The following is a 14,628-nucleotide window of genomic DNA, read 5'->3' on the forward strand; positions in this document are numbered from 1 at the left end:
TTTCTTTTCTTAAGGCAAGGCTCTGAACTACAACTGTCACAACAACCTTTTGAGAAACTCCACTTTGGGATTGTGGCCTAGTTCTCACTGAGGTGGTAAACTGTGTCTAGGTAGGCTATACCACTTCAGACTGCAGGTATGGGCTCACGCATGACTGAATGTTCCTCTGGACAAAAACAAAATCAAGCATGTCAGGGAGAAAGCTAGGTTAGAACTGTTCTCCCTCATATTTAGTTTTCCATGTGGAAAGAGTTTTGAGGGGTGGTTGTAGTAGTGCAGAAAAGCATTCTGTTATAGGACCCTCACCTGTACCTTTAGTGGTAAAACCCACACAGAGGTTTTCCATAGCAGAAAAGACTATACCTTAGTCTTTTGGAATGCTGTGTCAGGAAGCAAAGGAATCAATTGACACAAATTGCTGGGAGGGTCAGAGTCCGGATAATAGCTACTTAACAGGAGGATAGTTATGGTGAGAAAGCAAGAGGCAGCTTAGTGTGAGCACCTGTCTTAAGGAATAATCCAATATGTGAGTATGCTGCACTCAAATATCTGTTGTTGTTTTAAAATAACTGTGTACTGTTTAGAAATATCAACCAAAACCTTTATAGGGCATAAAATAGAGGATTAGGAGGGCTGGTAACTGAATATTAGAAATTGATATTGCTAATATGGAACTTGCTGGGCTTGAAGTATGGCAGGTAGTTTGTCAAAGCAGGGAAGAAATGTGATGAATGGTTTTCTTAAGAGATTTCAGAGCAATATTTGGGAGATGTATAGATAAGGCTGGCCTGAAATCATGTATTTTAGCACAGAAATATCCTGTGACTTTCAGAATTTCTCAGTTGCTTTTGCTGCAGAATTGTGGAGAACTGAATTTAAGACTGGAAAGAATGAGAAATGGAGAGAACCAAAATTACCATTATGATTATTATTTATTTATTTCATTTATATACCACCTTTCCTCCAAGGAGCTTAAAGTGGTGTACATGGTTCTTCCCTCTCCAATTTTATCTTCGCAACAACTCTGTGAGATAGGTCACACAGTGAATTGCCCAAGGTCACCTAGTGAGCTTCATGGCCAAGTAGGAAATCTAACCCTGGTCTCCCAGGCCCTAGTCCAACAGCCTGGCTTTGAAACTGACAGATCCTTCTGTCCCTCTTGACCACTGTGGGAAACAGGGTTCTGCACAAGACAGGCCTTTTGACCTACCAGCAGGGCTCTTGCAGATGTCCAGTTTGCATGATTAAGCATGGCTTGAATCCCTTCCATGCAAATAAATGATAAAGCTATAAACCTATGCATTACTTTGGGAGTAAATCTCATTGGACTTAAAATAAATATGCCTAGAACTGACCTGCTCAGGGAGGGATTTAATTTTGGCTGACTTGTGCCTCTTATTGTCAATATTAGCGATGTTGTAACTGTGTTTCAAAGACAAACTCCCAGGGTTGTTCTCACTCTTTACATAGGTAGTACTTAAGATTTTTTGTTAAAGTAATTGCAGGTTCCTCGAAATCAGCCTTGCCCTTTGCTTTTCTGACAATTATGCTTTTTTGACAATTACAGGACATTAAGGGATAGTAGCAGGACGTTACAAGGCATTAAGGGATAGTAGCAACAGGAAAGAGGCACACAACTTTGTGTACATTCAGTTCAAATCATGTGCAGCAAGACAGCAGAACACTGTTGACAATTTGGAAGGTGTTTGTAAGTCAAAGTTGGTGTGCTTGCTTGTCTTTTAAGGCTATTTTGGTTCTTAAAAACATAAGAAGAGTCCTGTTGATTCAGACTAAAGGCCCATCTAGTCCAGCATTCTGTCTTTGCAGTGGCTGACCACAAGTTGTAAGTTCAATAGTGCTTTTCCACTCATGGTCTCCAGCATACTGGCTGTGACCCTGGAGGTAGCATAGCCTTATCCTCATGAATTTATTTCATCCCTTTAAAAAGGTGAACAAGCTGGTGACTATCACTGCCTCTTGTGACAGTGAATTCCACAGTTTAGCTACACACCCAGAAACCTGACTATGCAAGTTTATCTCTTCTATGCCACTTTAGTGCAGAGTTTTACACTGGATTGATACCTTTATAAACCACGGTGAAATGAACCCCATGATTAAAGTTCAGTTTGATAACTTGATGTCTTTGCAAAGTTCAAAATCACCTTCTCAGGATGCTTTCTTCTCTGGATTATCTATCTTTAATAGTGCAGATAAAGATTATCTGCTCACTGCCCTTGTGAAGCAGTGCTTTTAACTTTATTTTCTGCCAGACTTTTGGCAACATGCAATGCAGTAGGTACTAAAGTATGTCTCTGATCCAGCTGCAGTTAATCAAGATTAACAAAGCTGTTTAGTAGTCTCTCCTCTGAAGCAAAAAGTCTGAGGAAGGGCTATTTACATGGGAACCAAGATCCACATTAAAAATGCTGCTTTTTCCATTGCGATTGATTTTGACAATTCACATACTTCCACCCTCACTACGAATAAAGTGGCTGTTTTTCTTTGTAGCATTTATTACTATCAGTGTTATCTTGTTGCTGCGCCTGCACATTAGCATGTTAACTGCGGACGTGGGGAAGGGGCGGTGTTTCCCTAAACAAAGGAGTAGGCGCTTGAAAGAAAGGGAATCGCTCCAGCCGTGGCTGTTAGTCTATCCCTGAGTGAGATTGGTGTGCCTTTGGCACCCTGGGACAAGCCTCAGCATGCGTTCTTGGAAACATTAAAAAAACCCAAACACTTATCTTTAGAGAGACATTAAAAGCAGCTACTAAAGGAAGCATTGACTGTTTAATATTATCGCTCTCCGTGAGTGGAGCAGATGCTGGGATGAGCCGCAAAGGCAGCTCCCTTTTCCCCTGTGCTTTTGGGCGCTTATAAATTACCCCAGTGGCGCCTTCGCCAGCCTCCTCTTGCCGTGGCTGCAAAAAGGGTGCATGCATCAGCCCGAGGGGGGTGGAAGATCCAGCTTTGGGGGGGAGCGGAGGGATGCTACAAGGCAGAAGAGGTCCTCCACACACACACTTTCTCACTCTCTCTCGCACACACACACACTAGACATAAACAACAGCGCCAAAACCACAGCTTCGAGGAAGGAATTTTACGAGCTCCAGCCCTGCTACCCTCAGGGAGTTGTTGGTGTCACTGCAGATGAGAGAGAATGAAGGGGTGGGGAATGTGATTTTGTTTAAAGGAGCAGGGGAGGAAATGTATGGGGGGAGCGGAAGAAAGTGGGAGACAGGAAGGCAAGAGCAACCGGAAGTTGCTTCGTCAAGGGCAGGAAACAAAATGATGCCCAGAGACAATTAAAGGGGCGAAGAAAAGGGAGGATCTAATGGCAAAGAAACTGCGCAGCCAAAAAAGGCGCTTAAAAGGTAATATACGGTAGAAGCAGGTGTGGATTTTAAAAGCAAATTCGGGGTTTTGTCACATCCATTTAATCCAGAGTTAAAGGCAAAAGCAGTAGAATGCACGTACGTTGGCTAAAACGTCAAGTAAACGGTCCAAATTAAAAGGATCTGCACAAAGCACCAGATGCTGATTTTTCTGGCATGTAAACAGGCCCTGAAGCAAAAAGTCTGAGGAAGTGGGATGGTGGAAGCAAAAAGGTAAAAGAGACACATTATCACTTTTTGGTTCTTTCCTTTTTTTAAAAAGAAATGCCTGCTTTACCCGGAATAACCAGTGTTTGGTAAGGAAGATAGGTCCTCTGATACTCAGCAGAAATATACATGATGATCAATCATCATTGTGTTCCATTTCAGCATCATATCATAGCAAAAATACTAAAACCAAATTCTGTTCAAGCTTCATTTACTTGTGGGGGAAAAGCCTGTACTGGCCTGTCATCATTCATCTCCGAGACAGAAAATAACCCTCAGGGCAAATGGCAGCATGATGAGCAATTACTTGGCTCATTAACTTGTGAATAAAAACATTAAAAAATCAGAAAATGTATGGAGATAAAATCAACACTAATGTAAGTACTTAAGTAGTGTAAAAGAAACAAGGAAACCTAATTTAACAAATTGCAAATGGCTACAGACCGGGCCATAGTAATGGTCCAATGGACCACAAGCAGCACAAAATACCACAGCAAATCACATCCCTACTCAGTATTGTCCACTTTATACTGATTGGCTCTCAGGGGTGTTAGTGGGAGTTCTATCTGGAAATGCCAAAAACTGAACCTGGACCTTCTGCGTGCAAAGCATGTGTTGCTGCAACTTGATAACTAGGACTACAGTTCTATAGCCCAGGGGTGGAGAACCAGTGGCCCTCCTGCTGATGGAGGACTACAGTTCCCATCATCACTAATGACTGTCCTTGTTTTCTCAGGCTGATGGCAACTGACGTTGAACAAGATCTGGGGGCACCAAATTGGCTTCCATTGCTACTGTTCCTAAGTGTATTCTGCCTAGGGTTGCCAGGCTCAGGGCCTGAGACAGATCCTGTATCTTTAGAAGAGAAAATCAGCCAAGTGCAGATGTTCTTGCAACACTGTAATGGGAAAAACCACAAGGTGGAATTCTCCCTTCCCCCTGCACAACTTTTAAAGATACAGAAGACCTCTTGGAGGCGGGCCTGGCAACCAAGAGGTCTTCTGTATCTTTAAAAGTTGTGCAGGGGGCAGGGAAAATTTCACCTTGTGGTTTTTCTCATTACAGTGTTGCAAGAACACCTGCACTTGGTTGACTTTCTCTTCTCCTAAAGATACAGGATCAGTCTCAGGCCCTGAACCTGGCAACCCTAATGATGAGATGATCCAAGAGTTTTGTTCTATACTTTCAAGCTACTTGGAGCAGCTAGATAGCACCGCATAGTGCTATATGGGCTGGAAATACCTGTGAAAATGTTCCAGAAAACAGCTGTCTGTTTTAACATTCCGTCTCTTCCTGGGGAAATATATGAAAAAAAATTAAGGTTGCCTTCAATGTACCATTTTGTTCCAAGATGCAGAGCAAATGAAATTCTCCCCCGCTCATATTTTGACACCCCTCATCTCTCTCTCCCCCCACCCTTCCTCCCTGCCCAGCATGCTGCTGCAAAAGGAACAAACTACTCTTGCCAGAGGTCTGAATTGATTGTTTCTTTCCTGCTCCTCCCATTGCTTCATCCATTTCAGATTCTGCACCCTCCTCCTCTCCCTCAGGGCTTCCCCAATTAAGCTGAATGTAGGGAGAGTGCTGCATGGAGCTCTTGAGCCACAGGTTCACCCCCCCCACCAAAAGCAACGCTAATGATATAAAATGACTTGCTAAAGCCCATCTATTAACGCAGTGACTGATGGCCAGCAATCGGGTAGTTATAAAAAGTTATTAACAAGGTACTGAGGACAGTTGCAAAAACACTGTACATAAACACCATAAAGAACAAAGTCTACCCTTGGTAACAGCAATTACGCTGTTTGGCTGAAGGAAATCATTTGCAATTATTTGTCCTTGGATCTTCATCACAATTAATGGGAAAGTTGCTTGATGCAATTCTCAGTCTGTTTTTATTTATAATTTTACAGCTCAGAACTATATAAGCAGTTTGCATACCAGCCCCAATCCCCCACCCAACCCTCTTTATTCTGCCTTCATTCCAGTGCAAACCCTTGTGAGGACCCCAATATCAGCCCTACTTGTGGGCTTTCCACAATTTTCCCCCAGCCTGGTCACTTCCTTTGCCTTGCCTTAACTTCTCTTTTCCACCACTTCGCACTGTTGACCTTTCCTTACCCTTTTGTCTCCTTTATCAACAGCACCCTAACCCTTTCCTTCTTCTTAAATTCCTATACATTGCCTTACACTAGGGTTGCCAGGTTGGTTTTCCCCTGGAGACTCTGGTTTTGGGGGGTTGTCTCTGGTTTTGGGGGGTTGTCTCTGGGTGAGTCTTCAGACTCTTAGCTTTCATGTTAAAAAAAGTTTCTAGGTGGTCTGGTTCAAAAGATATAAACCAAAATCTCAGCTGCCACCCCCCCCCCGGCAACTTCTGTTAGTACCAGCTGCTCTAATCCCTGCCCTTTCAGGTTTTTAGCCAATCAGTGAAGTCAGGGTTGTGATTGACAAGATGATTATTTCCTCTTCTTCCTTCTTCCTTGGGGTGGTCATGGTCCCCCTTAGGGGAAAATGTTTGCTACTGTGAGTGTCCCTTACTTGGTGGCAGGGCAGGGTCCGGGAGGTGGTTAAGTGAGAGAGATTATGCTGGCTGGCTGAGTGCGGGGGGAGATTGCACTTGGTTTGACATTCAAAGGTCTGAGTAGTGGCCTCTGCCTCCCTCCCCATCTCCCTTACCAGCAGAGAGACCACCATTGCTATCTTATGGATAAAAATAATTATTCTACTACCTCTGTCCATGTGTGTTTATTTTTAATGTTATTTTAGGCTACTTAGATGTGCAGCAGCCAAGGCCAGCACCTTGTAGGCGTTTTTTTAAAAAGTAACTGAAATGTAATTGTACTGATTACTTTTGAGAAAAACTGAAGTAATCAGTTACGTTCAGAGTTATGTGGAACCCGTAATATGGAAAACACACTTTGAACTTGGCCTGGTAGCAAATTGGCAACCAGTACAGATTTCAGAGCAGAAGTATTATGTGCTGATAGGATCTCACTCATGTCAGCAATCAAGCCACAGCATTCTGCACTAACTGCAGCCCCTGGGTCAGGTTGTGTTGCATTGGGATTTCTGTGACCTTGGCTGATTGGCTGCTAGGATACTCTAGTTTTGATTAGAAACCCTGACTGGTTGTCTCTGCAGTGAAGGGTCAAGTCTGTAAAGAAATTTGGAGCAGCCATGTTAAAAGGCAAGTAGGGCATTCCAGGCAGGGGGGTTCCAACCCTGCTTTGATATGGATATAATTGCAGAGCATCCCTAGTCAAGCCTTACTAACAGCACAAACCTAGTAATATCTACTCAGAAGTAAGTCCTGTTGAGTTCTATGGGGTTAGTCCCTTTGTACATGTGTTTAGAATTGTAGCCTTCAGGGGCATCCATCTTTACTCTTGAGTGCTCCCATCTAATATCTCCACAACACTAGGCTTTCTTCCTACAGTGGCCTTCTGGTGACTGACCTGGCCTGAGAGCACTTAAACCCTTCTTACCAGAAGCAAGTAGGCTAGATTAAATGTTCCTTACCCAGGCTCTCTATGCAGATGAGAAGGAATGGTCCTGTCACTTCAGCTGGACCTGCAAACACTCTCATTTAGTTAAGATTTCTATCTTAATTTCCAATCAGAGAATTTTTTTTGTTTGAGTGGTATGCTCCAAGCAAATTTGGTTGATGCTTATTGTATCATGCTTAATGGCATTACTAGGGCCTGCTCCTATGACATTACTAGGGCACACCCCCATGACATCACTAGGGGCCGCCCCTGAAACCTCAGGGTTTGGGATGCTTCTGACCAGGCAACCCTAACTTACACTGCCCCTGAATCCGTTTTAAATGCCCAAACCAAAAGTTTTGGGATACCTTTGGATCCCTCCCACAAAATACTGATGGTTTGGAGACACTGCAATGGAAAGAAGGCTAAAACCAAGATAGCACCGTCCCTAGAACTTCCCACCACTTGGAAAAGAGTTGACAACAAGGAAAAAAGAATACTCGGGCCTCTTGGACATTTTAAGAAGCTGGAGCCAAGAGAAGGAAACCGAGGAGGTGAAGCATCACTGACATTATAAAAAAGCAATGTTGTGCCTTATTTGTTTTAGAATAATCTGTATGTGTAGATCCCTGAACTTTGCAACTTAAATGCAGTAAACACTAGTTCAAGGGCTAGGTGAAAGATTATCATGCTTAGCTATCTCTTGCCTTTAACTAATATAGTATACTTTATCAAGGAAACCTCACCAAATATGTTGTTCTTGATAGTTATATAAAACCATTGACATAATGTGCACTGTGGTGAGTGAGGTTTATAAGTTATTTGCACCTGCATTTCCTATCTAGTGTTGCAAGAGAATAAGAGATCATTAGAACAGTCTCACAAATTTGATATGTTGTCTTAATAGGTTGATGTTTCTTTCACAGCTTGAGAAATCTTTAGGTGTCTGTACAAAAAGAAGTACAACCCAAAGGCTGCACAGTTTAGAGAGAATATCTGAATTTTCAGAATCCTTCACCTTGATTTCAGTCAGCCATTGATAAGGTAAGGGTCTGGATGGTTTTCAGTGCAAGATACTAGCTATTTCTTCAAGTTCTGTATACACAACATAGACAACAGTCAAAATTGTTAACTGATACATCCATCCAGGCTTGCCACTACTGTTATTTTACCTCTTCTATTTTTATAGCTGTTGTTCCCAGGATGAAGACACCCATAACAACTGCCTGGCGAGTAGCAATTGTCCTTGCTGTCTTCTTGATGTTGGTGACAGCAATTGTTGTGACACTGTTTGTTCTCCACTTTCAGTCTAATAAGAAAAATGGTAAGAACAATTGCTTATGTCCTGCAATATCTATATTGTGGTACCTAAGGGATTTGGTGGTGTTGGTAATGAACAGGTGAAAGAAAGGAAATTGTCTTGATAGTCTGTTTTCAACAGATTAGGATTCAACTTCCCTAAACGGCACTGAACAATTGCTGCACTTCTGTCAAAGCATGGGGTGTTGCGGGGGGGGAGTGCTAACTGTGGCAGCTACACTCCAAGGAGATGGAGAGATGAATAAAATCCTTTTTTGGATGCAGAAGGCCTTGATTAGGGCTTGGCATCATTGGTTCCTTCTCAAACTGAAGAGATGTAATAAGCTGGGTGTAGCAGGGCTCAGTTCTGGGCCCAGTGCTTTTCAACATTTTTATTAATGACTCTGACAAGGAGGTGCAGGGAATGCTTATCAGATACGCAGATGATACAAAATTGAGAGGGATACCTAATACCCTGGAAGACAGAAACAAAATTCAAAGTCTTGATAGGCTGGAGCATTGGGCTGAAAACAACAGAATGGAAAAAGGAACCAAGTGCACAGTTGTAAGGTAGGGGAAAACTTGGCTCAGCAATGCTACATGGGAGAAGGATCTTGGAACTGTTGTTGTTCACAAGCTGAATATTAGCCAACAGTGTGTCTAACAGTGGCTGAAAAAAGGCAAATGCTATTTTAGGCTGCATTAACAGTATAGTTTCCAAATTGTGTGAAGCACTAGTTCCCCTCTATTCAGCACTGGTGAGGCCTCATCTTGAGTACTATGTCCAGTTCTGGACACCACACTTTTAAACAGGATGCAGGTTCAGAGAAGGGCAATGAGGATGATCAGGGAACTGGAAATAAAGACCTATGAAGACAGACTGAAAGAACTGGGCATGCTTCGCCTTGAGAAGAGTAGACTGAGGGAAGATATGATAGGACTCTTCAAATACTTGAAATGTTGTCACACAGAGGAGGGCCAGGATCTCTTCTCAATCATCCCAAAGTGCAGGACACAGAATAATGGGCTCAAGTTAGAGGAAGCCAGATTTTGGCTGAACATCAGGAAAAACTTCCTAACTGTTAGAGAAGTACAACAATGGAAGCAATTACATAGAGAGGTGGTGGGCTCTCCAACACTGGAGGCATTCAAGAGGCAGCTGGATAGCCATCTATCGGGTATGCTTTAATTTGGATTCCTGCACTGAGCAGGGGGTTGTACTCTATGGTTTTATAGGCCCCTTCCAACTCTTCTATTCTCTGATTTAAGACCAAGGGAGGGTGCACCACCTTAAGTTTCCTTGAACAGCTTCAGTGGATGAACAAGTTCCTTGAATGGTGTCTGCTCTTCACCATACTGTGAACAGGCTCTCTCCCTTTTACACATCTGTAACTTGTCAATTTTCTGTCATCCTGGAAGAGCCTCAAAGCCTTCCTCTACCTTGCTCACTGAGAGTTTGTTTTAGGGTTTTTTCTGTGTGTTTTAAATCCCTCAAACAAACTGTGAACTTAACAAGGACTGAGCAGCTGTGTATTTCTCTCTGCTGAATTCTGTGTTCCCTGTTGGTCTCCCCCTTCCTGCTCCAGGATGCCCTGCTCTAGCTTGAGCAAAATAGGAAGAAAGAACCCTTGCCTGGCCAGCTTGCATGGTGGAGCAGATAGACTGTTTGGGCAGGGAGATCAGAATTGAAATCCTCACCCAACTATAAGGCTCACTAAGTGACTTGGATCCAATCAGTTTCCCTTCACCGAACCTACTTTCCAGGGTTGTTCTATCCACACCCATGAGTTCCTTGAACTCAATGGAGGAAAGATGAGATACAAATGTGAAAAACAGTGATACAGGAGATTTGGAATAGACCACGGTCCAGATCGATGTGTGGAAGAATGGATGGAAGACGGGAATCAAGAATGGACAGAAGGAAGACACTTAAGGCCAGGAGCAGCAAAAGGGTTAGAGGCTGAGTTTTACATATTGATAAACCAGGAAAATCCTTGGCCTCCAGCTTCACACTGTGATGGAGAGGTGCAGGACAATGAAACAACCAGATTTCCTGGGGAACCTACAGGTTTGAGAATGAATGCATTTTTGCTGACTAGGGTTACCTTTCAAATTATAACTCTGCTCCTTCTCAGATGAAAACCATGGGATTGGGGGGAAGAAGAGAGCATGGCCAACTATGAAATGTCAGAAAGTGCTGTTCTCCTACTCCCTTGATTCACCAGACTATCTCTCCCTTTCCTGAGGGAAGGCAAGGGCTGAGAGACAATGCTTCAGTCCTCTCCAGCCTTCTCTTGCTGCCAGGATAAGTTGTGGGAGGCAGAGGCCTTTGGGATTCCAGGGCTGAATGCTTTCCACATGAAGCAGACTCTTTCTATTTGCTAACATGAGAAACTAATCCATTACACACTTGCATTTCACTTTTGGGTTCATGGCTTGTCTGACACTGCCCTTGGCATTCATGCTACATGTGTAGGTTGGGATCCCTGTGTATTTCTGCCCCTCATATGACCCCTACAATACATTCCCTTGAGAAATGAGGCCTTTTGTGTGGATACAGTTGCGTGCTGCTCTAAACTGTGCCTTACTAATCCCTTTTACACAAAAACATACCCTCTCACAAGACTACTCAAAATGGGTTCATTTATGACAAGAAACAAAGCATACATTGACTAAATGCAAAGGAATATTAGAGAATATTATTATGGAATATGAAATATTTGGATGCAGCAATTATAACTAACATGGAATTCACATTCTTGAAGCTAAGGAAACAAGGTGGAACAAAGTGGGTGAGCATAACAATTTGTTATGATAACTCTAAGCAGATAATGACAGAAGCAAATGTTTCAGACCTCTAAGGCAGTCCTGTAGTTGGACAGATGGGATGAGAAGAGACCTGGATCCAAAGTTAGGATCAGGAATTCTGTAGTTGAAATGAGTTAAGCTGTTTTTGTGAAATATAACCCTGCTGGTGGTTAGGCAATGAAACCCTTACTAAGCCTTTGGTTTGATATCCAATTACGTGCTAAAGTTGATCCATGAGGGCAATGTGGAATGTGTGGAAAGTTGATGGAGCTGTGCTTGCTAGCTAACCAGTGCCAAAACTTGACTTGAAGGTTTTTTGGAATCCATAGGTGGACATGTACTTGAGATGGGTCTAGTGATGAAATAAGGAGGGACTTAATGATGCATGAGTGGGTGGGCACATAGAAGGGGTCAAGAGGTAAGGCTGGAAAGCCTTTTCTATCTGAGTGGTCATGCGTTTGTGTCCATGACAGGATATACTTAAAGGAACATCCATGACAGCCCCTTGAATCGTGTTTCTACCTGTAAACAAGTGTTTTGCATGTTGTTTCCTTGTGTGCCAGGACGTGTGAAATTAGAATCTATTGCTTTAATTTGCCTCTGAGTGGCCCCCATATTTGTCGATGGCAAACCTGGCTTTGGAGGTTGGAGACAAAGAGTCTCTGCATTCAGTTGTTACGACAGGACCTTGAACTTCCTCATGAGCGTAGCTCACTAGAAATCCAAGTCCCCAAAAGAGAGCAGCAGGAACTTTTGCTGGAGTTATTCGCACGTCACCCCCAGAGCATGTATAATTTTACCCTTAACCCAATAACACATACACTGAAAGTAAAATAAAGAGTGGTTTTATTAAGAGAAAGAACAAGGAAAAAAATATATTGCAGTATACAATTGGAGTTAACAATGAGTAGCTTTCTAACTATTATTCATTCATTCATTCATTCAACAACACTGGATAGACTAAAGCAAAGAGACTAACCCTATGAACACTTTCACATTAAGCTCACCCACACAGAAAGAAAAAAAGGAAAGAAAAAGGCCCAGATATTTGCATATACCTTTTCTGGAGAGTTGCTGCAAGCCTAAAACTGAGAGAGAGAGACTTTCGTATCTAGCCCAATGAGCAAAAGCTCCGCCCTTTGTAACCAGCGCCAGATTTGAAAGTTCTCACCCAAATCCATAGCTCTGAAATTGTCCCAAAGATGCTAGCGTGCATTGATAAGAAAAGCAGTTGTTGCAGCCCCCCAGAAGAGGAACTCTCTTACCCCTCTCAACCCCTCATGTTTTATAGCTTTTTCTAACTAAACTGACCCCAAAGTAAACCCAATGTAAATGTGATCAGGAAGGTGGGAACCCACTCATTTCCTGATGATAGGTGTGATCTCCCTGCTGTAGATTCCTGATGATTCCTCAAGGTTAAGATTATCATAATCCTTGTGTAAAACAGTTTCTTTGTTTGACAGGAGTTTATCCTGTCTTCTCCAAAGGCTTAGAAATGCACAACACCTCCTAGTTTGAAAGGAGCTATTCTTACTGGGTGACAAATCCAAATTTCCATGGGAGTCAGGAAGTCTATACCTTCAGGCATTGCAAGATATGTACTCAGAGGTCACAGAGGGGCTGTTTCCCAGGAATCTTTGCTGTTGCAGGCCTTTTTAAACTCTGGTTCACTGAGATGAATCAAAGATTAAAAATCCGCAATATTTGATTCCTCATAACACAGTAACCATTTGACTTGCCAAATAGTGTCATTATTGTCAGTGTTACAATCCCATTCTTCTGGGAGTTCAAACTGTCACATTGTTGAACAACAAGGGCAAGGACATCGTGGTGTCAAGGGCATCGTGGTAGCAAATGAATGTGACAAAAATGAAGTAAGTCCCACTGTTGTTTCCCTCCCCCCCTTCTTTCTAACCAGCCCTCTTGCATGGCACCATAGTCCTACACTCTTTCACTCTGCTTGAGTGTCCTACCTGTGGTTAAGGAAAACCCTTTAGCAGGAAGTGGAGCTGTGCTAATAGCCTCTTCCCCTGGCATCCTCACTGTACAGCTCAAATATCTGGAGGGATATCTGGAGCAGCCAGACTGCTGACGAGGACCAGCCGGTCAGCGCATATAACACCTGTTCTGGCCCGTTTGCACTGGCTACCTATTTGCTTCCGAGCCAGATTCAAGGTGCTGGTTTTGACCTATAAAGCCTTACACGGCGTGGGACCGCAGTATCTTGTGGAACGCCTCTCCCGCTATGAACCGACCCGGTCACTTCGCTCAGCGTCTAAGGCCCTCCTCCGGGTACCAACCCATCGGGAAGCCCGGAGGACAGTTACTCGATCTAGGGCCTTTTCTGTAGTGGCCCCCGAATTGTGGAATAGCCTCCCCGAAGAAATACGCCTGGCGCCGACGCTTCTATCTTTTCGGCGCCAGGTTAAGACCTGGCTATGCTCCCAGGCATTTTAAAGCGTTTAATGTTACAATTTTAAATCTCTTTGTTTCAGTTTATTTATTGTGATATTTTGTATTTCTGTACTTTTAATCTTTTGTACACCGCCCAGAGAGCTATTCGCTATGGGCGGTTTAAAAATGAAATAAAATAAATAAATAAATAAATAAATATCTGGAGGGAGTGTCCATGCAGTCTGGAACCCTGATTGGCCAGTGTTCCAGATTATGTGGAAGCTTGCAAGCATGAAGGCTCCTTTCATATGTTTGCATGGTATGTGACTTCCGGGAAGGGTGACTTAGCCTGTGCCTGCTTTTGAGACGGGCTCCTGCCTCAAAAGAAGCTTATTCAGATATATCAGTCAGTTTTTTCTTTTTTTTTGACTGATTAAACTTCTCCCGGGTAGGGAGAAACGAAGAGATTAACCTCAAAGCCTATTTTTGTTGGGACGACCAGATCTCATTAATTTATGGGACGAGGTCCAGCCGACGAAGGTGGGACGGATTTTCAACAGCAAGCTCTATCTGATAAAGCGAACGTTCATCTTATCTTCTAAGAGAGAACGCACTAACAGGCAAGCACCCTTCTTTCTATATTTTTCTTTTACTTGACTTAAATTGTTGCTGTTTAAAAGAGATTTGCCAGATTGATCGGTTTTTGACATCTCACTGGGGAGCCATAACTTCTCTCTGCTACGCACTAATTAATAGCTTATCTCTGTTTTTGTTGCAAAAAGCTGTCCTGGATTTGCATTCTAAAGATATACACAGAAGAGGGATTTCTATTCCAGATTTTTATTTTGAAGAATATTATATTGTCTGAGACTACTCTCTTTTTGGTCTATTTTATTTTGACGAATCTGTTTTCTGACGACTGCCATTAATTGTTTCGATCCTGGGAACTGCATTTTGTTTACTTAACTATGGAGAGATAAGGCTGTCTGCTCTGTTTATACTGTGATGTCACCAAGTTTGGAGTATTAACCCAATTGTTGCTG

General features: G+C 42.9%; 1 protein-coding gene across 1 annotated transcript in view; it reads left to right on the forward strand.

Annotated features, from left to right (window-relative positions):
* Positions 1 to 480: 480 nt before the first annotated feature.
* The window catches only part of ASAH2 (N-acylsphingosine amidohydrolase 2), a 66,403-nt gene continuing 52,255 nt past the window's right edge, over positions 481 to 14,628 (forward strand). Inside the window, exons 1-3 of the mRNA XM_061635432.1 lie at positions 481 to 526; positions 8,011 to 8,128; positions 8,274 to 8,408. Of these exons, the coding sequence (XP_061491416.1) occupies positions 8,288 to 8,408 (121 nt within the window). The 5' untranslated portion in view covers positions 481 to 526; positions 8,011 to 8,128; positions 8,274 to 8,287. The remainder of the gene's footprint in view (positions 527 to 8,010; positions 8,129 to 8,273; positions 8,409 to 14,628) is intronic.

Source organism: Rhineura floridana, chromosome 7 (assembly GCF_030035675.1).
Source record: "Rhineura floridana isolate rRhiFlo1 chromosome 7, rRhiFlo1.hap2, whole genome shotgun sequence".
Lineage (NCBI taxonomy): Eukaryota > Metazoa > Chordata > Lepidosauria > Squamata > Rhineuridae > Rhineura > Rhineura floridana.